General features: G+C 48.3%; 2 protein-coding genes across 5 annotated transcripts in view; one reads left to right on the top strand and one right to left on the bottom strand.

Moving 5' to 3' along the window:
- The window catches only part of LOC139051988 (protein NLRC3-like), a 45,577-nt gene extending 39,448 nt beyond the window's left edge, over positions 1–6,129 (bottom strand). Inside the window, exon 1 of the mRNA XM_070529056.1 lies at positions 6,049–6,129. The gene's annotated coding sequence lies outside the window, so the exon portion shown is untranslated. The remainder of the gene's footprint in view (positions 1–6,048) is intronic.
- Positions 6,130–17,303: 11,174 nt separating this feature from the next.
- Positions 17,304–26,996, top strand: LOC139051991 (uncharacterized). 4 transcript variants are annotated; one of them, XM_070529058.1, is made up of 4 exons: positions 17,304–17,890; positions 23,241–23,531; positions 24,359–24,688; positions 26,592–26,996. In XM_070529058.1, exons 1-4 carry the CDS (start codon positions 17,321–17,323, stop codon positions 26,994–26,996), a joined length of 1,596 nt encoding a protein of 531 aa, XP_070385159.1. In that variant the 5' UTR covers positions 17,304–17,320. The 4 variants fall into 4 exon arrangements, with proteins under 4 accessions (XP_070385159.1, XP_070385160.1, XP_070385161.1 ...); XM_070529060.1 differs by having other exon boundaries at positions 17,793–17,890; positions 23,213–23,531; XM_070529061.1 differs by having other exon boundaries at positions 17,804–17,890; positions 23,218–23,531.
- The last annotated feature ends 43 nt before the right edge of the window (positions 26,997–27,039 follow it).

The following is a 27,039-nucleotide window of genomic DNA, read 5'->3' as shown; positions in this document are numbered from 1 at the left end:
TAAACTATCATCCAACATTAAAAAAAAAAACCGACAAGGAGCGCTTCGTAATGTTACTAATACGGAGCCTTATAAAGAGACGGTCGCAAGCAGAAACAAGCCGAGTCCTCATTTGTGTGGTTTTGGCTCTGCTTTCGCCACGCGCAGCTTTAGGCCTCCCTTTCTTCGTCGTCGTTTAATAGGAAGCTTTAGCTCGGGTGCTCCTATCTAAATACATGTAAAAGGAGAATTCGTTTTTCTAGGCAACCACTGCACCAAATTTGCGGGGTTTGCTGCATTTAAAAGAAAAACTTAAAATCTAGTGACTGTTGGTTTCGAGTTTTTGATTTAGGTCGTCAATTTTTGACAAACATTTGGCGAAAATCGCAAATTTTCAGAAAACGAAACTATCAAGTTTACAACTTCGTAAATCAACCACTAAAAATGGTAATAAAATTCTGTGAATTGCATCTAATAGTACATGTAAAGCGGACAAAATTGATATGTTACACATGAATATAAAAAAAGTTTAATCATAGGGAAATACAACTTTTGCAACACCGTTCTAACCAACGTAACAAATTTACGTAAGATGTAAAATGACATATTGAATTTGTCCGCTTTGAATGATCTAATGGATGCCGTTTACAGAACTGGAATATCAGTTCTTGACGCAGAGCTATGAATTTGTAAACTTCGTGCTTCTCTTTTTTTTAAAACGGTCAAATATTTGAAAATCGTTTTAAGAAAATTCAAGCCCTAAACCGAAATTCCGCTTCAAACACTCACTAGAATTTAACTTTCTCTTTCAAATGCAACAAATTTCATCAAAATTGGTCCAGGGGTTATCTTATAAAAACGTTTTTGCGTTTTACATGTATTTGAATAGGCCGCGTCGGAGTTGGGCCCGAGCTAAAGCTTCCTCTTAAATCAGAACTGTGGTAGGCCTCATTTACTCACCATTTTCGTGCTGCGAAGAAAGCATGCGTGAGAAAGAATGCGAAGCAAAAGTTGCAGGCCACTACGGAGAACCAAATGTGACCAAATACGGAGATTATATCGAGGTGAGATGACACGTTGATGGTTTGAAGCTTGAGTTTTATTCTTGGAGGCTTTAGTGCACCATTTCTATTCCTTCAGTAGGTACGCCGCTGCTGCATTGAAAATTTATTTTAGTGAGCATCAACAAGCCCTTTTGACACGCTAATGGCTCGGATAATGTTTTTCTATTGGCGGAGATTATGTGTGTTTTAATTGCGTGAGGAAGGGTAAATTATTGGGGAAAAACTAATCTACAATGACTATCCTACGCGAATGTGCGAAACGCGTCACGTTTGAGACGTGCAATGCACCCGAGCTGCTCTCTCGCGCTTCTCTCTTGCAGTTGTTGTATATGACTCCCTCCCTAATGGCAGCAACATACGGTAATTGTATTTACTTCGAACACCTTGCGACAACTAGCGTTGCCACTGCGAAGTACGCGCGAAGTCCTTTGCCTGCAGTCTCAGATGGCGTGGCATCCGAGGCTGCACCGGTGACGCTTACTGCACCGTGCATTGCAGCAGGCTCCTCTCTCGCGCGCTTCTCCTCTCTTCGCACTTCTCACATGAATGTCACTGGAACCTCCAGTGACTTTAAGTTCCAGTGAGTTTATCCCCTGCGTCCACGCTGCGGCAACTAGCGGCGCACCCAAGAAGTCCGCGCATGGCCTCAGAGAGGCGTGGTGCGCGCCGGTGCATGCGAACACCGACACATAATGGGCTCCTCACCTGGTCTGGCCATTTCGAGCTGACAAGCGCAGTGCATACAATGCGTGCTAGCCATCGCGTCTGCTGGGCATTACATCGCCGCGCGCCGCGGAAGAAGCTCGAATTTCAAACAAAACGCCGTTTGCCCTACCCCTCGCGGGCGCCGCGCTCCCAGCCGCGGAGTCGACGTATATCGCACAAGTGCGGCTACGCACATGGCAGTGCTGTGAAGACACTCATAGTGTTCCGTAACTTTGACAATTATTCGAGGGAACAGCAGTTATTTGTTTGCTTTGTTGCTTCTGTAGACCAATCAAAGTTTAGAGAAATAATAAAACCTACAAACCGAATGTCTGCGCGTCTTTGTTTTACTTCGTACCTTAGCAAGAGAGGCGTACTTCCGCTTCGTCTTCTCGTTCCAATGACGTGTAGTCGCGCGCGTACAGAGCGAAACTATGTGATTATCTACCGTGTTCCAGCACGTGATCATGTTCTGTGATGCGCTTGCGTCTGCCTCAGTGTTCGTGTAGCGGAAGTGGACCGCGCAGCAAAAAGGCGAGAAAGAAAAACGAACGAAAAAAAGAAAGACGTGGCCCGTGACGTGTACATCACGCGATCCTCCGGCTGCGGCATGTGGGAACGCAGGGAAGGAATTTTACTTGCGGAGGCTGACGGGGACAGATGGAGAAGGTGTAATATTGGTGATGACGGTCCCCTCCTGAAATCATGCGTTCGCGGCACTGAAATATTTATATTTCGGCTATTCATAAGCAAAATTGAAAAATTCTTGCGCTAGAGTGCGCCCTAGAGGCCGCATAGATGGAATATAACCAAATTTTCTATGTGACCTGGTGAGGGGCCCCTTAACCGCCTCCCTCCCCGTGGGCATCCGTCGCACAGCGTGTAGAAGTGACGGGTCTGTGCTTGAGGAAGCCGTGCGTGGCTGGTTCGATTCTGCTCAGCACGTAAGACGCTTTAAAGAGCATATTTTGTTGTTCAAGAGTGCCATGAACGAGGTTAGGCTCGTATGTTTAGAGTGCACGCGTTAGGGATCGGCCCGCATTTCCTTTGCTGCACTATGTTCGGGATAGGACCACATTATTGTTTACCTACAGAGCCGGAAAGGAAACTGGTGTGACACGGCAAGAACGCCACTCAAATTAACAGGAATTTAAAGTATCGCCATGCAAAGGAGCACTGATCTCAGCTGGAGAGCACGCAACTGCTCGCTCAGTGGTATAATACAGTTCAGAGGATGATTTATGGCTACTGCAGCATGCTGGCTATGTCTTCGGCTCTTGTTAGCTGGCAATCTTAACATACGAAGTGCTGTCTAATTGTTCTGAAGGAATATACGGGCTCCGAATGATGTATGAAATGCAACAAGAGTTATTTGTATATTTTCTTGTATTCAGTGTTTTGCGAATATCACAATTAAAAAATAATCCCCCGTAGCCCATCTCTCCATTACTGTCGACGTTATTGAGATTTGTATTTAAGCAATGTAGCGACACACACTGTATTGCTGACGATACCTTAATTCATTTAGAATATGCAGTGGTTATTCAGAAATATCCACTGCTTCGCTTATAGCGACCTACACTGTCTCCGGGATCGGCCAACATTGTTGTGACTCTCGCTTGCCAGGGTTGGCCATGGCCGAGACGGTATGACGGCTGTATGACGACCACGCAATCACGTCATAGGAACGACGAATGTGGTATGACGACGACTGCACGACGCCAACGGGATGGCGATTCCCAAATGACGACGATAGCATTACTACGGCAGCGTGACGACGACAGCGTGATGACAATGGGATGACGGCGAGTGCACGGCGTCGATGGCGTAACGACGGCAGTGTGACGAGAACCGGATAACGAATCTGGAATGATGATGATGATGGAACGACCACGACCGCGTCACGACGACTGTATGACGCCGATGACATGACAACGACGGGAAGATGACGACAGAATGACGAATGCAAGATCACGATGAAATTAGGCCGATGGAATGACATAGGCGGTTAGAGGAGCACGTCATGACGACAATGGGATGACGCTACTGAAGTGACGACGATCGTACGATAACGACCGGGCGACGAAGTTATGACGACAAAGGGATGGCATCGACTGTATGACGACGGCATGACGAGAGTCGGACGACAAAGCTGGAATGACTACGATGAAATTACGACGACGGCATCACCACCTCCACTGCTTAGTAGCCGAAACTATAAGCAGACAACATGGGTCACTGGGTCGGCGTTAAGGCTAGATATGTCATTTTTGTCGCAGTGGTTCAAACGACTTGTGAGATGGAGTACAGATACATGTATCTGCTGCTGTGTCCTCATGTGGGCACAGACCCTAAGAAATATTAAGAAAGCCACGTGTGGCAGATACCAGAATTTTAATCCTTCAGCTGTATTGCTCAAACAAGCGGGCATTAATTTCACGAGAAATCGATACACATGTATAATCCAAGAATTAGCAAAATTCACAGGTTAACTTTTTAACGAGCAACCTTACGGCACATAGAGCAATTTACAAATTGTAGCCAGGGACAACGCAACGGCGCTTCACGTTGAACCAAGTCTCAGGATGATATTAATTTCGATTTTTTTCCAGAACTTTGCGAAAAATACATTGGCAGTCCAGGTATTTTCGTGCTTCAATGCATAACACGGTTTTTTTTCTCTCGAAAAGTTGAACGACTGTGCATTTTTTACTGCAAGTTTGTTGTCGCGTATCTTGAAAATGATGGCATTCAAAGAATTATTTTCAACTGGATATTCCTTGCGGGATGTTCCTGCAATCACAGGCTGCAATTTGTAAATCGCAATTGCGATTGCAACAGAAGTTTTTTGCTGAAAACTTAATTCGTGATTTTTGATTCGTTGATTCTCTATTTTGATTTCTCACTCCCGTCATGCCAGTCTCTTCGAGTAGACCACCTCAATGAGTAGAAATGTGCCATATGCCGAAGGCAATTTTTAAATATTACTTAATGTCTGCGCAAAAGCATCTGGTATATATACCCTTTCAACGTCAATGAAGATTCACTTGTTAGTTCTTCTACGTGCCGTCTACTTTACGTCTTTTCAAAACGTCTGTCAGCTGATTTTCTGAAAAGTATGAGCCAACTATAGCTCAGCTGAGAAACGTATTACGCGGAACGGAAATCCAACCACGTCTCACTGCTGGCCAGTTGCATGCTTCTGTGCTGCTAACATAATGGATCGCTGCTAGCTAGTGTTAGAACCACTGATAATAATCAGCCTTATAGTATAAAAATATCGCGTATATCGACACGCAGAAATTGCTAACTAGACGTCTTCAGTTGCCACATTTAAAAACAATAATTTAAATTAATAGCGGGGCTTGGCGTCTCGAAGCGAGGCTATGAGGTCTTCGGATTAATCTGACCTACCTGGCGTGCTCTTACGCGCAGGTAACGCTAAGTGCAGGAGCGTTTTATTGCATTTCGGCCTCCGTTGCGATGCGGCCACCGCGGCCGGTAATCAAACTCGCGGCCTCGTGCTCAGAAGCAGAACGCCATGCAGCCGCTGCGATATCGTGACCGGTTGCATTATCAGTCATGAACCTCCATGAGCGCCGCATCCGATTGCAGTGCAAGACATACCCCCCCCCCCCCTATTGCCGACTATGGCCGAGAGAATTACGCACCTGTTAGAGAAGTCACTGACGAATTACAACACGCCCTGTGCCCAATTAGAAGAAAATCCACAAAGGCATTGTACCCTGATCGATTAGTTTTCGCGTACAAGTCAGAAGTTGGATTGTTACAGCAGATTGTATACACCTGTAATCCCATACCCGCCTCTTTGTTTCGACTGCCGGAATGAGATACGACGTAGTTAAACTGACATCTCATTAACCTAATGACAATGAAACAGCACACCAGTGTGTTGCAATACACCAGCGCGCACAATTTTACTGTCTGCTTTTACCTTCTGCTTTGTGATGCACAGTCCTTCTCATAAAAACAGCATAACCCTTATGTACGGTATCTTATGCCCCTTTACAGCCAAATCATCGTGCTCATGTCCCTCGAACTGTGTTGACCAGGTTACAACTGCTTGGGTGCTCTGGGGGCTGGCAGCTCTTGCGCCATAAAACCCCATCAATTACCTGAACTGGAAAACCTAATTTTGGCCAAATATTGAAACGCGACGGCACGGGGAGAAAGGCGTTGTAACACCGCCGCCTGTCTGAAAAGAGGCGCAAGACAATAACGGACGACAGGCTCAACACATCCTCGATATTCTCGACCTAGTACGCTTATGTGGTCTTACCTGTGGCGACCGCGGAAAGACGCAAAAGAAGACGGTGGGCGACGTGTGCCGAAGTCGTTATCGCTGTTGCGAGAGAATGGCCCGGACCCACCAAGGGCGATAGATCGACAAGTCGGTGACATGAAGTAGCAAGAAAAAAAGAAAAAAAAAGAAAACGCAAGCAGTGAACGCTTAAGTGGACAGCCAGCCTTTCAAGTGCAGGAAGGCGCCTTTAAACATATGTTGGCCAGGGTTAGTACAGATTTCAAATATGAAATACACAGAAAAGAAGAACGGTTTCTTTGGAAATTGGATATCACGGGGTAGAGGGGGTGGTTCTTCAATCCCTGGTCATGTTCTGCCTCACTGATCATCTGTTTGACCTGTATTTGCTGTTATCTTTTCTCTTTCCTACAACGTCCGGTTTGCAATTTCTTTTCACTATACTCCCGTACTGGGCTTGGACCATTTTGCGTCGACAACAACGCTCCTGGAAAATTTCTTCGCAACTTCGTTACGTGATATCTCAGAAGATTCGAGGCACGTAGCGCTTGTACCGTTTGTCAGGCACAGCTTCGCCTGGAAACCGCACCATATAAGATGTTATACTTAATACAGACCACATCGCAGCTGTCAATAGAGCGCGGGAGTGGTGCACTTCCGAAGCGGGGGCGCGCGTGTACGCTGCAACTGCTGATGATGATCATGACAATAATAATGATGATGGTGATAATGGCCCATTGTATTGACACTCCTTTCGAATCGGGGCGGCGACAGTCATCTCGCCAGCTTGAGCTAATAGCACTTTACTACATCAATGTTGCAGTCTTGCATTTTGCCTCTACATTTCTTTGAACTTTCCTTTCTTGATTAAGTCCGCCATCTCTATAGTGTACCCATGCATGCAACTGCCCCAGCCCTATCAATCCCTCCTGTTTCTTTTTCACCAATGCTCTAAGTGTCCGTTGCATACTTCCACTGCTGGCCAGTTAATGCTTTTATCCGCTTTGAATCCCAGCGCTTCTAAGAGGTGCACGTTTCCTACGGGTCCTGCTTGGAGAATATTCTGGCATTCCATTACAATGCACTGAGTCGTATTCGGACTTTTGCCGGGGCAGACGCGTGCCTCATCTTGTTGCGAATATTTGCTCCAGTATATTTTTGCCCTCAGGCAGCAAGCAAGCTCCGGCCTCAGGCAGGCGGGCACAGCCCTTTTGTACATATTATCTTTGCAAACTTATTTCTTGCCGTATTTGTAAATATTAGTGGACGTTTTTTCATTGTTTCCACCCTTTGCATGCACTTTACCGACTGTGTTCTCCTCACTTTATTTCTGATGACTTCTGGCTATCTATGTTCTCTTTCATCCTGTACTTAATTTCAAAGCATGAAACTTACACTGTACTTGGTTGCCAATTTTCTTGAGCTCTTGCTCCATTCCTTGTCTACATTATCACAAGATACAGATTTTACTGTACCCCATTTTTACTGTACAGACTTTACCCACCCATTATTTTTCATCTTTCCTCTCAAAAATTAGCCAACCATATGTTACTCAGCACTGCTTCAGTTGAAGCTTTTTCTTGGGCCCCCAATTCCGATTGGCCCGCATACCTTTGGTTAACTTCCGAACCCGATAATATGTCTGTAGCCCGAAAGTGTTCCGTGTTTTTTATTGCTGCATTCCGCTTCCCTTTCCTCCTAACGTTCTTCTGGCTCAACCCACAGACCCGCGTGTGGCGACTCCCTGTCCGCCAGAAATCACCAGAAAAGGGGGGCTGCGCATTCGCAACTCCCATTTCTGAGCGCAGGCTCAGAAACTAATACGCGCGTGCCAGCTTCCAGGCTTGCTATTGTGTTACGGTTCCTATATTAGCACCTCTCCCGCCCTCTAGACAGCCGTGACGTGGCTGTGCGTCTATTTCCAAAAAAAAATGCTTTCCGCTCTATATTTGCTATCTTTCTTGTTTACTATGTTACTTTCTCCTTTCATTGCTCTTCCTTTCATTGAGATAGCAATTATGTGGACACTGCAAACCCATTTCTGCCATTGCGGTCGCCGTGACGTTCCCTACAAAGCCCAACGGCGATAACACCGTCGCCCGCGCGAAAGGAAAGAATGCGAAGAGGAAGCGCGCAGTCTTCCGTCGCGCGCGAGGCATACAATGTTGAGAGGCCTTGGGGGAGGGGGTGGGGGGGGGGGGCGTTCTCTCCGGCTGCAACTCCGGCTGGAATGTGGCGGTTGCGCGTGGTCGCTCTGCCGTATCTTGAGAGCGCTCTGCGTTGGGGGCAGGGTACGTCGGCGGCTCGTAGCTTGGTGCGGGCTGTGTGGCTCGGCGCTCACTTTGCGTTGAAGCTATGGACGTCCGCAAGCCAAGTTTCATCCCAGATGTCAGCGCTCGTTTCTCCCATGGCGGCACGATTTCATCTCCAACGGGTGTAGGTTTCCGCCGCCGCTTCCCTTCAAGGTCGCACCCGCGTTCAGTTCGCGCCCCGCGCGACACGTCTCTTGTTTGCCGCGGCGCCTGTTCGAATGAGCGGAAATTATGATTGTGTTGTTAACTGTCACGACAGCAATGTAAACACGAAATGGTTGATGCCACCAGTGAAATTCTGCCGATTCACAAGAAAATGGTACGAAAAAAGAAGACGACAGACATGGATTACTGCGGTGCGCCGAGCGAAGTAAAGAACTGGCAAACGAACCGAGCTCCTTCATTGATCACTCCTGAGTGTGTGATGATTTTTATAAGTAACCCACATGAATTTATTAATTACTCGGTATATAATCCTTTTATTCATATAAAAACTTTCAGTTGTTCGACCAGCGCTTGCCCTGTCTTCTTTCTCGTGTTTCGTTTGTGTGTGCGCTGCCCAAGCGTGGAAACCACTTCTGTTTTATGCGCAACAGTGGCCGAAGTTCACGCGTGCCGAGAAATTGAATATATGTACGGTCCATTGACCCTGACCGGAGTTCATTCCTGCATCACCACCGCACTGGTCGATCGAGTTACTGGACGATACACGCACGCGTATTGGTCGCACCGGCATTTTTGAAGCAGAAATGATTACTAATACATTCAACTTCCGTCGCTTGAGCACTGTTAAAAAATGGCCAAGCTATTTACATTGCTGCCTCTTCTTTATTGCAGGGGACGTACTAGTTAAAGTTGTGTGCGCATGTCGTACTTGTGCTATGCAGCGATATATTTTATTTATTTCCGCACAGTGTCGATGGAAGTCCGTTTTCGCCATCAGAGACAACACGGATTTGTAGCAAACATTTCTTGAGAAACTTCAAAAATGACTTTAGCCCGTATGTGCCGTATGTATATGCCGCATCGTATGTGCCGACGATTTTTCCGGCGGCACATACCATGCCGTTTCCAATTACGTGCTCAGCATCACTTACATGGCGAAGCAGACGATGCCCTTTCACCGCATTGCAGCCGTAAAAATAATCGTCAAGCGTAGCGATCTTCTTAAAGGCAAATAGAAGCGTGTACAGTATGTGTGACACTTAGGACGACTCCAACGAAAAGCTGATGCAACTAGGGGTGAACAACACCTTCGTCGAAATGGCGGAAGCACAGCGGAAGGCGCAAATGAAAAGACGAACGGGGACCTACACGGGGCGAAACCTGATCGGTAGGCTGGGCTTCGAAATAGGAGACGTCGACCGGTACGAGGACGTACCGGCGGGAATTAGGAAAACTTTTAACGTAAAGCCTATACCGAAGAACATGGATCCCAGGCTCCACGAAGGCAGAAGGAAAGCTAGGGCCGAATACATAGAAAAGACAGTGGCTAGAGAGCAGAACACTCTCTTCACGGACGCGAGCATAAGTGTAATAGGAAGTGAGGCAAAGGCCATGGCGGTAGTAATGAATAAGTAGGAAAAGCTTGTCTCGTGCGTCTCGGCCGAGATATGGAGCGTAGCTGAAGCCGAGGAAATCGCCGTGACGCTGGCGGCGATGCAAGGATATAGGGGGAATAAATCGCTAAATATTCTCACAGATTGGAAAGAGACCTGTCGCAACTACATGAGCGGCAGAATATGCAAAACTGCCCTTAGGATCATCAGAGGGAGTAACCCCTCGGAGGAGGCGGAAATCAAACACAATCTGATCTGGATACCTGGACACGAGGGCATAAGGGGTAATGAGGCGGCGGACGGTCTAGCTCGAGCTAATAGATTCCGAGCTGGGCAGCAGCAGGAGTACCGCGCTAGTTACGCCGGGATCCTCAGTGGCAGTTATTCGGAATTACTGCAACACTACAGGGGGACTAGACTCAAGTACCCACCGCCCCATGAAGCGCTGACGAAGGAGGAAGCAACGGGCTGGCGTAGGCTCCAGACAAACACCTTCCCCAACCTTTTCATATTCAACAAGATGTTCCCAACGCAGTATAGGGACACCTGCCCCTGGTGCGGGGTTACACCCACACTCTATCACATAACTTGGGAGTGTGAACGAAACGACGTATTCCGCGATCATAAACCCCCGAGTGTGGAGCATTGGGAGAGCCGGCTCGTCAGCTGCGAGCTCGCCGTCCAAAGAAGGCTGGTGGAGCACGCTAGGGACGCGGCCAAACTCAGCGGAGCCCTGGAGTGAGGGACCACCCGTGCTGAAGAGGCTTCCCTTCGACGAGAAGACAGCGTGAAGAAGAGAAGACCTCGATCCGCGAGAATTCCATTTTATGATTCAATAAATGTTTTTCTCTCTCTTTGACACTTAGGGGGAAACTCGGAACGTATTGCATCGCGATGCTGCAAGCAATGGAGTCTTGCGACGGTGGCAGCACGAGCAGGCGCAGACGCTCGAGGGGCGGAGTCGAGATCTGCGTCGTCTGCTACGGCGGCGCGCCCTGGCCGCATTGTCGGGAAGCGTGCTACTGTCAGGGGCAGTGCATTGATTTCATCGGTACTGCGGAAACTGAGCTGATATTCTTTACTAAATGTTGTGCGACGCCAAACTCTGAGCCTTCAGTGGCGATAATGGAGTTCCACAAACTTCTTTTGACAGCATGCTTCGTTTGTTCTTACGAAAGGCCGGGGTACTGAGCGCGTGCACGCATATTTCTTCACTGTGTGTGCTACCGTAATAAGCAGCGACAAGACGCACCAGGATGTGCGCGCAACGTGCTCAGTCTTTATTTTTCTCGAAACGAAAACAAAGCACTCAACAGATATAAATATGTGGGTCGAACACGATGAAACAAACGCATACGATTAAAGGAATGTTTTAGGTTAAGACAATGAGCTGGAAGTGATTTTTCTCGACCATCAATCACTACACCAGACAGACCCTGCCCAACGGCGGGGAATTGGACACGTCACGCTCCGAACTTCAGTAAGTATCTCGTCTTGTCCCCAGCGGCAGTGATGACAGCGCTCACCCTGGAAGGCAGTGAAATGTAGAGTGACTTCATCAGGGATGTGTTCATTTGCAGCACGTCTCAGTCGCTGACGATGGTGGACCGAAGCCTATCTTCGGGCGACTCATAGAGGGAATCGTGCGCCAGTGATACTTTCAAAGAGACCAAGACATTTTAAATAATGTTGGCGCCCGAGGATTGAGGCGGCCACTCCAAGAGAGTGACGGCGCGCTCTTCCAGCAGTTCTTGCACAACATGAGCAGTGTGGATCGGCAGTCTATCGTGTTAGAATATATAGTCGCCTTCCAGGAACCGGCCGTCAAGAATGTATGGAATCAGTACGTCGTCTGTGACTGCTCTGCACCTTTTAGCGATGAACTTACCTTCTAGGCGTATCAGTGGGCATCGCACAACGCTTAGTAAAGAATACCGGCTCATTTCACGCAGTAACGATGAGATCGGCGCACTGCAACTGGCAGCAGAAGGCTTCCCGACAATGCGGCCAGCGCGCGCCGCCGTAGCAGACGACGCCGTTCACGACCCCGCCCCTTGAGCACCTGCGCCTGCGCGAGCTGCTGCCGCCGCCTGACTTAAGCGCTCGCCGCATCGCGATGCGATGCGCTCCGAGTTTTCCCCTAAGTGTGCAACAGACTGTACATGGTCCAGCGAAAAAAACGTCCACGTACACACACGTAGGCACACACCGCGCGCGGTACGAAACGTACCCAAACACGCTCTGTGCAAGAGGCAATCAAGGCAGTGCGAACGAGAGATAGGAGAGGCGCACCACCCGCTAGTTGAATTTTGCCCCGAATGCGGCGCTCTCAGCGCCGGCGCAGCAGCGCCGCTCTCGGTACCGTTCTTGTCTATTAGCCCCGAGAACATGGATGCCCGAGAACGAACTAGAGGGGCGCTGCGAGCGGCGCTCGCGTGACGTCAGGGCACGGAGTCGCGCCTGTCGTCTGCTGCAGTTCGGGCTGTCCCCGGGCGCCTTCTGCAGTGTTTCCGTTTGTTCGCTCTCGATGTCTATGCTTGTATACTTATGATAGGCCTCTCAAATATATCTGTTAGAAGTCTTCGTTCGCGAAAATGTAATCAAGGAGCGTATTTCCTAGATGACAATATATTTCTCAAAGGCAACGCTATAGTGTCACTCACCCGTGTGGTTGCTCAGTGGCTATGGTGCTGGGCTGCTGAGCACCAGGTCGCGGGATCGGATCCCGGCCACGGCGGCCGCATTTTGATGCTGGCGAAATGCGAAAACACCCGTCTACTTAGATTTAGGTGAACGCTAAATAACCCCAGGTGGTCAAAATTTCTGGAGTCCTCCACTACGGCGCGCCACATATTAAGAAAGTGGTTTTGGAACATAAAACCTCATAATTTTTTATAGTGCCACTCGAGGGAGCTCAGACCAGCCTATTACGGGTTTTTCATGCACGGATCTACATTTTGCAGTGGTAGCTCACATGAATAATGAAAGCAAAGACGCAAAAGCACAGCACATAAGAATTCAGTTAGGATCCCGTGCCCACCACGGTGCAAAATGCTTGTCGCAATCAGACGCTGCCTATATAAGACTTGTACAACATTTATTTTGATTTTAACCAACTAAACACGTTTGCTGACGACGAGTAGTTCATGGTAGAATATTGAATTGTTCTATTTTTTCACAGAAACGCTCGGCAGTAACACGAGGACACAACCAACATTGCAGTTAAGACTCTGCCAGCACCACTTGCATTTTTAACTGCTTCTCAAAAGGCCGCTCTGCACCGGTTAAACTTAAGTGGGGGTAATTTGAAGCAAAGATGATTGAGGCTTACACCTCTTTGCAGCATACGGAAAGGAATATGTACGAATATTTATTCCCTTTCCATGCTACACGCTCAGCTCACTTGAGCAATTTACTGGTGCTACTTGCTTGAGAAACAGACATGATGAACTTTTTTTGAGAACTGACACAGGTTCAGCGGGCCAAATATTTGTGTGAATTATGCCTTTTGTGCCGTTGCAGCCACCAAGAAGCCGAAGCCTCATTCATTAGTAGTGTGGCACATATTGAAGATATCATTGTTCCTCAGTGGAGGTCAAAAGTCAAGTGAATTCGTAAGAGGCTAGTGGTGTCTTTTTATGAGGCGGGTATGCGAGGTTTTCTTGTACGTACTGAAGAAGCGAATAGTTTTCTGTTTGTATAATTAAACAACGTAGGATCGAGACATGGTGAGGCAGAATGTGCTTGAATTTTCCATTTCAAGGGAGCCTAAGCTGCGCTGTAGTGCCTGGAGTATGCTGCAGGCATTGTAATTCGCGCTGTAAAGAGCTACTTCATAGTTTCAATTGGAAGTTGCACTGAGCGGCTCGGTTTCGCGAACAATGCGTGCCTCGCCATAAAGACAGTCGGTTGCTTCCGTTGGGGGAGGTGTGCCATGTCGTCGATGAAAGCTAGCGAGAGCCACTATGACACTATTCATCGTTTGCCGTTTATTGGTTCTCGATCTTAACCACAAAATTTTCTTTCATGTGACTGATGTTATGGTATTCGTTAAGTATACATATACAATATGTGATGCGCCGTTGTGTTACGAGCCAATGCGTTTCTGGGTGCTTGTTTCAGAGAACGGTGATAGTACCAAACCTTTTCACAAAAAATGCGCCCCTAACTCTTCCTCTTAGGCCTTAATACAGTTGCCACGGTTGACTAAAAGTCGCCAGAGTAATAAGAATCGTAATGAAAGCTTCCTTCTAACATGATTTTATAACGTGGACGCCATGACATTAAGGTTTCCTTCCATGTAAAATGCGATGTCTCTTACAGCTAAGTACTAAGAGAATGTTAAATGTTTAGACAAGCATCATACATAAGTTCGCGTGTTGAGCTTGCAGACATTCTTTTTAAGCAACATTTATGGACAGACTCAGCGCATATATGCACCGCAGGGAACAGTAGACTCCTTCAGCGCTACTAGCTTGCGATATACAAATCGCAAATGTTCTCGATTCGCATGGTTTTGAAGAAGAAACTGCGGTTCAGGCATGGCAGCAGAAAGAATCCGAAATATTCCTCAGCAAGTACGACTCGAGCTGCCAATACCCCAAGCATGCACGAAGGGATAACCTGATCGGTTTCCGTCCTGGACATTCGACTCAAGATGCAATGCTTTTAATCAAACATCACCTTATTCTGGCTAGCTCGCAACATACGAGAGCTCTTCTAGGCCTAGATGTAGAAAAGCCCTTTGATCGCATCAAGCACAGGGCCATATTGGATATCCTCTCGGAAATGGGATTGGGTAAGCGATTGCACAATATAGTCAAAGCCTTTCTCGGTGGCCGTTCTGCTTGTCTCAGGTTAAGCGAACTCCGATCGACAACTCTGGAACTTGGGAATCGTGGGACACCACAAGGGTCTGTGCTATCTCCTATGCTATTTAATTTGGCAATGTTAAAGGTGGCTCGAGGTCTCGCGCAGAGTGAGGGTATCCACTTTGCTATATATGCAGATGATGTAACAATCTGGAGTGCCGAAGGTAATATGGGACAAACAGAGACCAAACTACAGGAAAGCATTTATGTGGTGGAAACAACAATTGAGGGTATGGGACTGAACTGCTCTGCTAAAAAATCAGAACTATTGGTATTACGGAGCAGTAAGCGTGGCCGCAAGCCGAACGGATATATCCCAGAGGAAGAACCCCTCATTGACATATACGCCAAGAATGGAGAACCAATCAGGCAGGTGGAGACTATTAGAGTGCTAGGACTTCTCCTGCAAGCAAACGGATCTAATTGCAGGACGATAGAACACATCTCTAGCAAGTCGGAAGAAGTCATTAGGCTTCTGCGTAGAATTACCAACAGGCATAAGGGGCTAGGAGAAGACAGTGCCATAAGATGGGTACATGCATTCGCCTTTTGCCACTTCTCGTACTTGGCTTGCATGCTACTATATACACAGGCTGATACGAACAAGCTAAACGCTTTAATCAGACGACTTATAAAGATTGCACTAGGACTTCCCACCAGCACGGCGAATGATAGCTTATTGCGCCTAGGGCTTCATAACACACTAGAGGAGATAGCTGAGGCTCAACAGGTGGCCCACCAGGAGAGACTAATGGGGACACGACCTGGGAGGGCGCTACTTGAAGAAATTGGCGTAGAAATTAACAACCACACCAACGAAGGAGAATTATTAACACAATTGCAAGCGGGACTACGAGAAACATTAAAGACGACCCCGTTCCCTAGGAACATGCACCCGACACATAACCTCGAGAGATGGAAGGCAATGGCAAAGGCACTCCTTCAAGACATAGATCAACATAAGCAGCAGGCGGTGTTCGTTGACGCTGCCTCAGTTAAAAATAAGGATGCGTATACCTCCGTTGTTGTAGACACTCAAGGTAACATACGGCATACCACCACCGTCTATACCAAGGGCCCAACAGTAGCAGAACAAGTAGCAATCGCCTTAGCCATCCGGGATAATCAGTGGACACATATTTACAGTGACTCTAGAACAGCCATACGCAACTTTACCAACGGAAATGTGACACGGATAGCAACAAAATTACTAGAGAAGGTCAACAGTGTGAGGACTGAAATCCGCTGGTTTCCTGCACATCTGGGGGTGGTGGACGGAGCTCGGAGAAACCTCAAGGGGTTGGCAAATGAAGCAGCATGAGGACTTTCTAGCCGTGCTCTTCAAGACCGAGCAACTTACAATTCACCCAGGGAACATAGGGATCGATTATTAACATATAACAAAATAACGAAGCATTATTATTTAAGCAGAAGGGAGTACCCATTGCCAAACGGTAAGCTTTGCAGAGCCCAAGCGGTCACATTATGTTTGCTACAGACAAGAACATACCCGAGTCCAGATTTTAATAACAGGATCTATCCGGAGAGGGAAACTCAAAGCAACTGTAATAAGTGCAATGGCATCATTACTCTTGACCACATGCTTTGGCAGTGCCCCGCGGTCTTCACAGACTGTGACAAGGAACAAGAATGGTGGCGGCAAATGCTACACAGCGAATCACTCTCTGACCAATTACGGGCAATCCAGAAGGCCCGCGATGTGGCTGAAGGGCTCGGCCTGCCAGTCCCAACATGGGAGCGGCCCGCGTCAACGCAGGGTTGACCTTCAGGACCCAATAAAATTCTCTACCATACCATACGAAGGGAACGAGCGCGCATGACAGCCGAGCAAGCGGGAGCGAGCGCCGTCCTGGCCGTGACGTCACTTCGCTCGCTGCTGCCTCCGCGTTGTCTCATGCCAGCGTTTTGACAGCGAGTGTCTGTAGTCATTGCGTGTGATGTGTTCATGTTTGCTGTGCGCGCTGACACCATGCTTAATAATTTAGATATGAAGGGAATATTTACAAGTTGATATGGCTGTCTTACTTACTTCGTATGGCTGTCTGCTAATTTGCTGTCGCAATCAATGCTTTGTCTTCCGCGTGAAACCACGCCTTTTTATCGTTCTTCCGAATTCTCGCTGAATCATAGAATGAACCTTTCTCAATTTTCTTCCTTTTAAATCTAATTTCCATTTATCTGGACTGATTAATCAATTACTTGGTGTACTCTAGCTACTACATTTACGTTACCTTCTTCTTCGTTTCATGTATATTATTATCATTATCATCATCATCATCATCATTATTATTATTATTATTATTAACACTGCTATTATTATTATTTTATTGCGTTTTCTTAAACTCCCCCAATCTTGGCACTTTACACACTACGGGTCCAGGCCACATCTGGTCTCGTAATAATCATAATCATCACGATTATTCAAGAATTCGGGCCCTGCGGAGAACGCTGGGTTTGCCGCACGCGTTCGTTCTAACACCAGCACCCGGTGAAGAGACTGCGGACGAAGACAGAAACGAAGTGAACGATGCGGGCCCGAAAGCAAACTGCCGTGCCTGCGGAGACACCGAATGTGTCGGATGATAGCGGTGAAATATACGCCCACGACGGCCCACGCGAGAAAAGCAAGAGAAATGCTGTTGGACACCAGCCAGATGCAGACGAGGAACCAGGTAGGAAGACAATGGCCGCGCCCCGCGGGCGAGTCAACATACGTGCCCGCTACGCTCGCCTCACTACTGGTGGCAAGGCAGCTTCAATGGACAATGTGCAACACGGGTCTGCAATCAAGCATCCCGCGGAGCAACCCGATTTACTCGCGCGGCAGAAACAAACATTGGATAACGATGAGCGGCGGTCTGAAGACAGAGGCCGGCGCCACCGCGAGAAGTCCCCTAGAAGCGAATCCCCTGGTAAACGAGCCATGCCCGGCTGGCGCCCTTCTTACAGAGAGGCTGTCCTCGAGGATCCCGAAGCAGTCGCAACGCCACTGACGCACAAGCGACTGCTCGCTCCTCAGCTGCAGGATCAGGAGAGACAAACTACCGAAACGGAGTTGCTCAGCTCAGCGACTGAGAAAGACAAATATTCTGAGCAGGTACGCATTCCGAATAGCACTGCGGCTGACCATAAAAGTAAAAGTTTAAGTCTATTGAACGGCACACTTCATTAGAGCATCGATCTATACATACTGATATACTGATATACTGATATTTTCACGCTTTACTAATAGGCATATGAGTTAAGAATGAATTTTCTATTGGGCGTACTTGTGCTTAGAAAGACAGCATTGGTATCACAACGATAGCGGCATTCACAGTCGTCAGTCGGTCAAAAAATCTGAATGACGGTTCAAGTACGTCCAGTATTTATACATGTGAATCACAGTATGCATTCCAGATTAATCACTCGCACCTGTGTGGATTCGAGAATGTTACACAATATTGATGTCGCGTGCGCATATATTGTGAGACTAAACTATTACGGTATCGAATGGGCGACAACGTTCAAAATACTTCGATACAGTTGATCAAGAATGGGGCTGACAGATGGAATAGCACCCTGTGGTATAAAGGTTGCAAATCGGGATAAGGTGCCTCAAAAATTCTTGCCAACGTTTCGATAGGAGGACCTATCTTCGTCAAAGGTGGCCTCGTCATCCTCGGCATGTTAGTTTTAACGGGTTAACCCGTTAAAACTTACATGCCGAGGATGTGTCGAACCCATTGACATATCGGATTGTTTGGACGTGCTGGTCTCCCATTCTGGACTTTCGCTGGACGCCATGACACCACTTGCGAAGTGCTCCGGCTTACCTACCGAGATGTTGATTCGTGTGCTGACGACAACCTTTCCCTTGAACACTGCGACGAACTTCTGTCCCACCTAGATAGTTTCCTCTATTCCTTCGACTGTACGGAAGGCGAGTTGGGTCGTACGGACAGTGTTTCCCACCACATCGACACCGGGTCCCAGCCTCATCTCAGACAACGCCCTTATCCTGTCTCAGCGGCGGAGCGTCGTGTAATCAACGATCAAGTGAATGACGTGCTCGAGCGTGGCATCATTCAACCATGCCAGAGTCTATGTTCTCCTCCAGTATTGATAGTGCGTAAAAAGGACGGTTCTATTCGATGATGTGTCGATTACCGCCGCCTCAGGAAAGTAACACGGAAGGATGTCTGCCCCTTACCCCTAATTGACGATGCACTTGATTGTTTACAAGGCACCCAGTACTTCTCGTCATTGGACCTGAGATCTGGTTACTGGCAAGGTCCCATGGCCGCGTGTGATCGTCCTAAGATAGCGTTTGTCACCCCTGATGGGCTGTATGAATTTAACGTCATGCCATTAGGACTCTGCAATGCACCCACAACTTTTGAGCGCATGATGAATACCATACTTCGCGGTCTAAAATGGAGCGTATGTTTGTGCTACCTCGATGACATCGTCGTTTTTTCTTCAGATTTTTCGACGCACCTCTCTCGTCTCCACAAAGTTTTGACATGCCTTAGAAACCCTGGTACTCAGTCGGATATCAAAAAGCGTCGCTTTGCAGCTCGCATCTTGACAATCTTGGGCCATGTTGTATCCAAAGATGGCGTCCTCCATGATCCTGCGAAACTTGGAGGTGTCGCCGAATTCCCTAAACCGACGTCACTGAAGAACCTCCGGAGCTTCTTCGGCCTTTGTTGTTATTTTTGTCGCTTTGTGCACACTTTCGCGACCGTTATCGCGCCTTTGACGAGCCCTCTCACTGTTGGCACCGTCATGTCTAACTGGGGCGCTATAACGTAAAACTATTCCAAACTTTTCTATTCCAATTCTGCAATCAGCCCTCCGCGATTGGTCAAACACTTTTTTGGACCAACCCAACTTCACCTGTCTCACGCGACGTCACGAAAACCGCAATAGCTGCCCATCTGATATGACGTGTACACAGTGATTATGCATAATTTGACCGAACAAAAGAAAAACAGTTATTTCTCAATCGACGCCTTCTCGCCATTAGCCCTCGGCTATTGGTCAAAAGTTTCGGGCTGCGCCCACTTCACTTGCCTGTCACGCGACGTCACAAAACCACAAATAGTCACGGCGTCAAAGTGACGTGTACGCATTAAAGATGCATTAATATCCCGAACGAAACTGCATTTTGTTCTGAATAGCCGCATGCTGCCCTGTTCCGAAAGGAATAAAAGATGGCCACCGCCGATCGCTTAGGCACTGGCTACTCGCACCTGCCAGACAGCATGGGTTTATTTGCGTATAATAAAACGTTCTTTGCGTGGCCTTGTAACGTTTTCGAGCTCTTTCGGCACGTTTACGACCTCGTACTGCCAACTCTTCTTTTCTGAGGATCAGTTTTAGCCACATTCTTAAGCTTCCGTTGCATGCCGCCGTGATTGCCGACGAGCTAGCGCAAGCTAAGTAAGAGAAAGCGGACCAATCTTAGACGGCTGCACCACCCTTTTCATCCGGTTATCTTTCTTCAGTGCACTTGCTCGGCCCCATCGAATCTCTCTCCATTTGAGCGTGCTCCTCGTCTCTTGGGAGCCAATCAGATAAGACAAGCGGCTGAGTGTAGGCAATGGTATTCGTTTTTCAAGCAAACAAAAGTGACCTCCTATGATCGAAGAGAGCTTTTGATTGGTTTGTTTAGACAACCCTGCGGATGAGTTCCCGATGCTTGCGTCGCCAGTTACGCAAATTGGACGTCAGGAGATTGGAATAAAAACATATTGGAATAGTTTTAAGTTATATGGCCTCTGGTCTCCCGAATGTGATGATGCATTCCAGACACTACGCCGATTGCTCACATCTCCTCCGATACTGCGGCACTGCGATATCCGGGCGCCTACAGAGATGCACACACAGATGCAAGTGGCGGGGGCCTTAGTGCGGTGCTCGCGGAACGCAAGCCTGAGTATTTATTCAGTTTAATATTTTACAATACTGAAGGCCCTTGTCGGGCCCATGCAGGAGTGGTTACAACATGGAATACAGTACAAAAAAATGAAGAAGATGAAACTACAGTATCCAAAACAAAGAGCATAAGCACACACAAAAATGAACATACTCAATCAATATATACACTCTGTTTAAATGAGCGGTTCGGGAAGTAGGAGAAACAGCCTTTACCATAAGAATGCATCTACAGAAGCTGCACATGGAATACGGGGAATTTCTCCACTCGAATTTTATATTCTCAGTACTGTCAATCAATGCGTTGGCAGATGGGCTATAAAGAGTATACTACAACTAGTACGTTGTCACCTATGCGAGCCGAACCCTCATAAAGGCCGCGACTAACTATTCAACCTCTGAGAAAGAGTGCCTGACCATATTCTGGACGATTGGGAAGTTCCGACCCTACTTTACGGATGACCCTTTTACGTCGTCACGGACCATCACGCTCTTTGCTGGTTGCCAACTCCGAAAGACCCCTGTGGCTGCCTTGGTCGCTGGGCAAAGCGGCTGCAGGAGTATGATATCCACGTAGTGTACAGGTCTGGCCGCAAGCACTACGACGCGGACGCCCTTTCTCGCTCTCCACTACTCCATGATACAGCATCTCTCTCGGCACAGTACACCGTTATCTCTGCGCTCAACGTCGAGTCCATGCATTAGGAGCAACGGAAGGATCCGCGGATTGTTGCTCTGCTCGACCTCTTGTCCGATTCTACCACCATCACGCCCTCCCGCGCGCTGCGCCGTGAAGCCTCTCATTTTACCTTGCGAGACAACCTGCACTACTGCCGCAACTATATACCGGATGGTCGCAAGTGGCTTCTCGTCATACCTCGTCACATGCGCTCCGATATCTGCGCTGCTTTTGATGCCGACCCACAGAGTGCTCACGCAGGTGTGGTGAAAACTCACGCAAGGTTGCGCCAACGCTTCTACTGGCGCGATATGTACAGCGTTGTCCTCAAGTATATCGTTGCTTGCGAAGCGTGCCAATAACGCAAGGTTCCTCCGGAACGCTCGACCGGCGCTCTTCAGCCCTTACCTTGCCCTGCGCGGCCTATCGATCGCGCGGCATCTACCTTTCCCGACCACTCCCGTGCACTACGTTTGGAAACCAATAGATAATCGTTGGTGTTGACCATCTCACCCGGTATGCTGCGACAGCCGCCCTTCCTGCCGCTACAGCACGCGAGGTAGCTTTCTTCATCCTGCGCAATTTCGTGCTTCGACATGGCACTCCTGAAGAACTCCTCAGCGACAGAGGGCGTGTCTTTCTTTCCCAAGTGGTTGAAGCTCTGCTTGCCGAATGCCACGTCATCCACCGCACGTCTACCGCGTACCATCCTCAGACCAATGGATTAAGTGAGCGCTTCAATCGCACTCTCGGCCACATGCTCACTACATACGTCGCGTCGGATCACTCCAACTGGTACATGGCTCTCCACTTTGTTACCTATGCTTACAATACCGCGACTCAAGCGACCACAGGTTTTTCGCCGTTCTTCTAGTTGTACGGACGAGAACGCTTGTGCACGCTCGATACAGCATTGCCGTACCAACCCGACGCCTCCGATTTTAGGCCCATATCAGAAGTAGCCAATTGCGCTGAAGAATGCTGCCAACTTGCCCGTAGATTCACGACGGGGGGTCAAGCTCACTAGCGGAATCTTCACGACAACGACCTGAGCGCTACCACTCTGTGTTGGCTCCCGCATTTGGTTATGGACTCCGCCTCATGTTCCCGGTCTTTTGTCTAAGCTGCTGGCACAATACCACGGACCCTATCAGATCGTCGCCTGTACACCTGCTATCAACTATGTGGTCGAACCTCTTTACTCCATCTGACGACTTGCGGCATCGTGGTCGTGAGTCAGTGCATGTCAACCGGCTTAAACCTTATTATGATCCCCTTATCGTATCGTCACCGTGAGTCACCAGGAAGGCTACTCACGGTGGTCTTTTCACGGTACTCAAGGGTCGGTGTCGCTGTTCTCGCTCGCGCTGGCGCTTGGCTGGAATTGCTTGGCTGCTCTCTGCGCTGGACCCAATGTGACTGCGATTCCCCCTAATAGTCACCTCGTAGCAAACCTCGTAGTAACTGGAATGCCAACTGCGTTCTTACGCATATCATGGGGTGGCTAACTTCGAAGTGGTGGTAGTCACATGAGTTTTCCTAAGCCAACATGACCTCACCGCTTCTCGGGTTAAGCTTCGCAATTGCAAATCATGCCCTAAAGTGAATAATGAAAGCGTAAGTGGCTAATCTCATTAATTAGCAATACTATATATATATATATATATATATATATATATATATATATATATATATATATATATATATATATATATATATATTCGGATTTTCGTTCGGCTTTGTTTTTTAAGTGGTCATGGGCCGACTCACCAAACGCCCAATTTTTCTGAAATGCCCTCGGCTTTTCCCATTTTCAAGTGCAGCCTAGCGGAATTGGCAAATTCAGGTCATGCCGCGCAAGGCTGCCATGGAGGTGGAGAGTCCAGCCGTTACTAAGACTCCTCGGAGTGCGACTGAGGTGCTGTCGGAACAAGGCGGCTCCAGCATCTCGGCTGGTGGAGCTCGCAAGAGCGGCCAATCGACGGAGACCACGGGCCTTAACCGCACGGACATGAGCCGCGCCATCCTCGTGACTATCCTGTGCGCTGCGTTCGTTGCCGTCATGGCGCTCCTTGCGCGGCTCATCGCGGCGCACAAGTTGGATGGCGCCGCTTTCACGGCTTCTACCTGGCTAAAGGTGCGAGGCGACATGTATACAGTGAATTCCACGATGATTCAGCTGCAGCGCCAAGTAAAGGGAACGAAGTTCAAGACTATATCGCGAGATTTCCAGGCTAATATCCCTGCTTGTTTTGCCCATTGCTATAGTATTGAACTTCGTACTATGCATTACATAACTGCATACCTACTTTGTACATTGGTATAGGACTTGAAGGAAGATTTTCTTTGGCACATAGACGCGCTACAACGTTTCCCTTCCAAAATGGGTCAGATTGACCTAGGATATGTCGATTGAATTCGTCTACACTCCCTGAACTTGTCCGGGATGTGCATGTCGGTATTTAATTCATCAATGCAACTTGACAGAATCTGCACGTCACCATTCGTTTTACACGGTACAGGCTTCGTGCATAACGAGTTCACAGGCTTCCCTGTAATGGCCGCCTAGGGCGACTCCGCGAATGCGCGATGGCTCTGGGCGGTGGCCCGCCGCAGTGGCTCAGTAGGGGCTACGAAGCTCTGCCTCGGAGCACGAGAGCTCTGGTTCCATTGCCGGGTACCACGGGGACCGGAATCACGCGCGAGTGATATGCGAATACTCGTTCACAAAACTTGCCGTGCACTCAAGAAGAAAGGTCCTTAGTGAAACTGCATCCGGGGATCCCTTCACTACGACGTCTCTCGTGGCTTCTGTGCTGCTTTGAGGTGTTAAACATCACCAATTTTTCGGAGACTGTACCTATCGGTCGCTGCGCAGTGGCGGTGATATGGGATTTGCTTACTTTGATTCGAATCTTTGAGGACCCAATTAGCCAAGCGACTTCTTCTTCGCCCGCTGTTCAGGAAATGGACGAGCATTGTAACTCTCCCGACTGCCTTATTGCCATCAAGTTCATCGCCGCCGCCATGAACGTTTCGGCCAACCTTTGCACCAACTTCTACGTGTTTGCGTGTGGCCACTGGCGATCGTTTCCGCTGGCCACGACGAATGAGTCAGACTGGACGTCGCCCGCCGATCGCAACGTATCGTACATGGCGTCACTGAGGAGCGACTACGTGGCCGCCTCCAACGAGATCCTGTTGCGCGTGGCGCAGGGATCGGCGACCTCTGACGAGCAGGTCAGTGACATGGGCAAAGTCTACGCATCGTGCCTGGCATTCTTCGTTGACAAGGTGAGTACAAGCATGGTGCAAGTTAGTTCATCCGAGTCGCAACACTATACGCAGCTGCGGTTGTTCCAGTAAAGTGTTCGGAAGACGGGAGGTCTGAGACGGTAGGTGCTTATTTGGCCCATGGTGAGGGCACCATATACGAGCAGCGGTAAGTGTGTTGTTGTGAAATGCTGCGAGCCCCCTTGTAATAAAAAAATGTCAGCAGGATTCTTTTTGACGTGCCCTGTAGTAGTGTGCTAGTGTAATGGCGCGGACGGGAAGGCTTTGGCAATGAGATAATCCCAGCTATCGACGTGGAATTAACTGATCAATTGGCGGGCTGTTTATTTACCGGTTGGTTCATGGATATGTAGGCGAGTACCAAAGGATGATTTGCTTTCCTTAATCAGCTTGTTAATGAGCGGTGGTATCCAGTTTAGCGGCGGAAAGAGGTTAGAAGGTTTGTTCACCAAGGTCGTGTCAGGTCGGCTACCCTGCATAGAGGGAGGCGAAAGAGGCATGAAGATTACGTGAAAGTACCGTGAATGACAACCTCACGCTCCCGGGAAGAGTCACCAACAAAGTTATGGCTGCCCCAGTGTCTGGCTGTCGCTAGCTTTATTTTACCGTTGTCCTCATAATTTCGTGTACTGAGAAAATTTGAATGATCTGTCTGGAGCAAAAAACAAATTGTGAAGAAACCATCGACAATGATTGTCAGTGTAAGCGAATAGAACGAACGAACGAACGAACGAACGAACGAACGAACGAACGAACGAACGAACGAGCGAACGAGCGAGCGAACGAATGAACGAACGAACGAACGAACGAGCGAGCGAGCGAACGAACGAACGAACGAACGAATGAACGAACGAACGAACGAACGAACGAACGAGCGAACGAACGAGTGAACGAACGAGTGAACGAACGAACGTACGAACTAACGATCGAACGAGCGAGCGAGCGAGCGAGCGAGCGAACGTACGAACGAACGAACGAACGAACGAGCGAGCGAGCGAGCGAACGAACGAACGAACGAACGAACGAATGAACGAACGAACGAACGAACGAAAGAAAGAAAGAAAGAAAGAAAGAAAGAAAGAAAGAAAGAAAGAAAGAAAGAAAGAAAGAAAGAAAGAAAGAAAGAAAGAAAGAAAGAAAGAACCGAGAGAACGAAAGAACGCTCCCCTTGCCAAAGCTCACGCTCGGCGAAGCATTATGAAACTCGCTGTACGGGGGGACTCCGGAAATTCTTGACCACTTGGCCATGGATCTTTAGCGTGCCCTCAATGCACAGCACACGGGTGTTTTTGCATTTTGCCTGCATGGAAATGCGGCCGTCGCAGCCCGTATTATAACCCTTCGACTTTGTGCTAAGTTGCGCCACGCCATAGCTGCTTAGCCGCTACGGTGGGTGATTCGTTTGAGAAATTGTGCAGGTATGTAGAGCAATAAATTATCATTTTAAGCCGCATGCTGCAGAAGGAATTTCATTTTATTTAAGTTTCGTAGCGGTCCTGTTGAAGTGCATGCCTTTCGGCAGCATACAGTGAAGGTCTACTTAGTTCCTACAACACGCCATGCGGAGATCTGGAACGAGTCACATCAAATATCCGTTTACGGTTGCTGAGTCAGGGACGAGCCCGTAGTAGCGTGATCATTGCTAATTAATAAGGCATAGACGGTTCCCCGCAAAGCAACCACCTCTTGCAAATGCCACGCTGCAAGCGCAGAACTCTCGTATTCCTCACCTACCGCGAACCAACTGTATTGGCAGAGTGTGGTTCATCGCACGAAAGTGGTGCCATTTACACGACAATTGTAGCAACAACGCAATGTGAACGATTATCGCGGCACCATCTGCTGTTATAAAATTTAAGGTATGTTATCGCTTATCAAATGTGACCTTTAATTTCAATCGCAGCCACTGAATTTAATTACAGCATGGCAAGCTGCTAACATCTACACCAACCTCTGGCTTGAGGCCAAGACGTTCCAGGAGTCCCTCTTCTTGGCCGTGACCCACCTATTAAATTTCCGGCTAGACTCAGTCCTCTATGCCGCCTACAAGGCGCAGGTTGTGCACATCTCGCCGGGCACAGCCATACTGCATCACGTCAAAGCAGGGTTTCGTCGCGCCATCGTGGTTCACGCCGTCAAGGCATTGCTCCGAAACTATGGCTTCCGTCAACGCTCCAATCTGGTTGACGGCGCCACGGGCGACAACCAGATGGTTGACGCTATAGTGAAACTGGACGATGTTGTGTTTAATCAGACGGATACTTCGCCTCCAGTGGAAATCGGGCTGAGTGAGTTGGACTCGTCCTAGTGGAATTGGACAGAAGTGTTCACTGCCTACTCTTCCGTAGAAC

Source organism: Dermacentor albipictus, unplaced genomic scaffold (assembly GCF_038994185.2).
Source record: "Dermacentor albipictus isolate Rhodes 1998 colony unplaced genomic scaffold, USDA_Dalb.pri_finalv2 scaffold_17, whole genome shotgun sequence".
Taxonomy (NCBI): domain Eukaryota; kingdom Metazoa; phylum Arthropoda; class Arachnida; order Ixodida; family Ixodidae; genus Dermacentor; species Dermacentor albipictus.
Note: the sequence above shows the minus strand (reverse complement) of the source record. Positions and strands in the feature narration are given on the sequence as shown.

Bases quoted from the DNA above. Each gene is read 5' to 3' on its own strand.
- LOC139051991 (XM_070529058.1), top strand. From the start codon at position 17,321: ATGCGGGCCCGAAAGCAAACTGCCGTGCCTGCGGAGACACCGAATGTG. The intron at 17,891-23,240 runs GTACGCATTCCG...TGGCAAATTCAG, and splicing joins AAGACAAATATTCTGAGCAG to GTCATGCCGCGCAAGGCTGC. The intron at 23,532-24,358 runs GTGCGAGGCGAC...CCCGCTGTTCAG, and splicing joins CGGCTTCTACCTGGCTAAAG to GAAATGGACGAGCATTGTAA.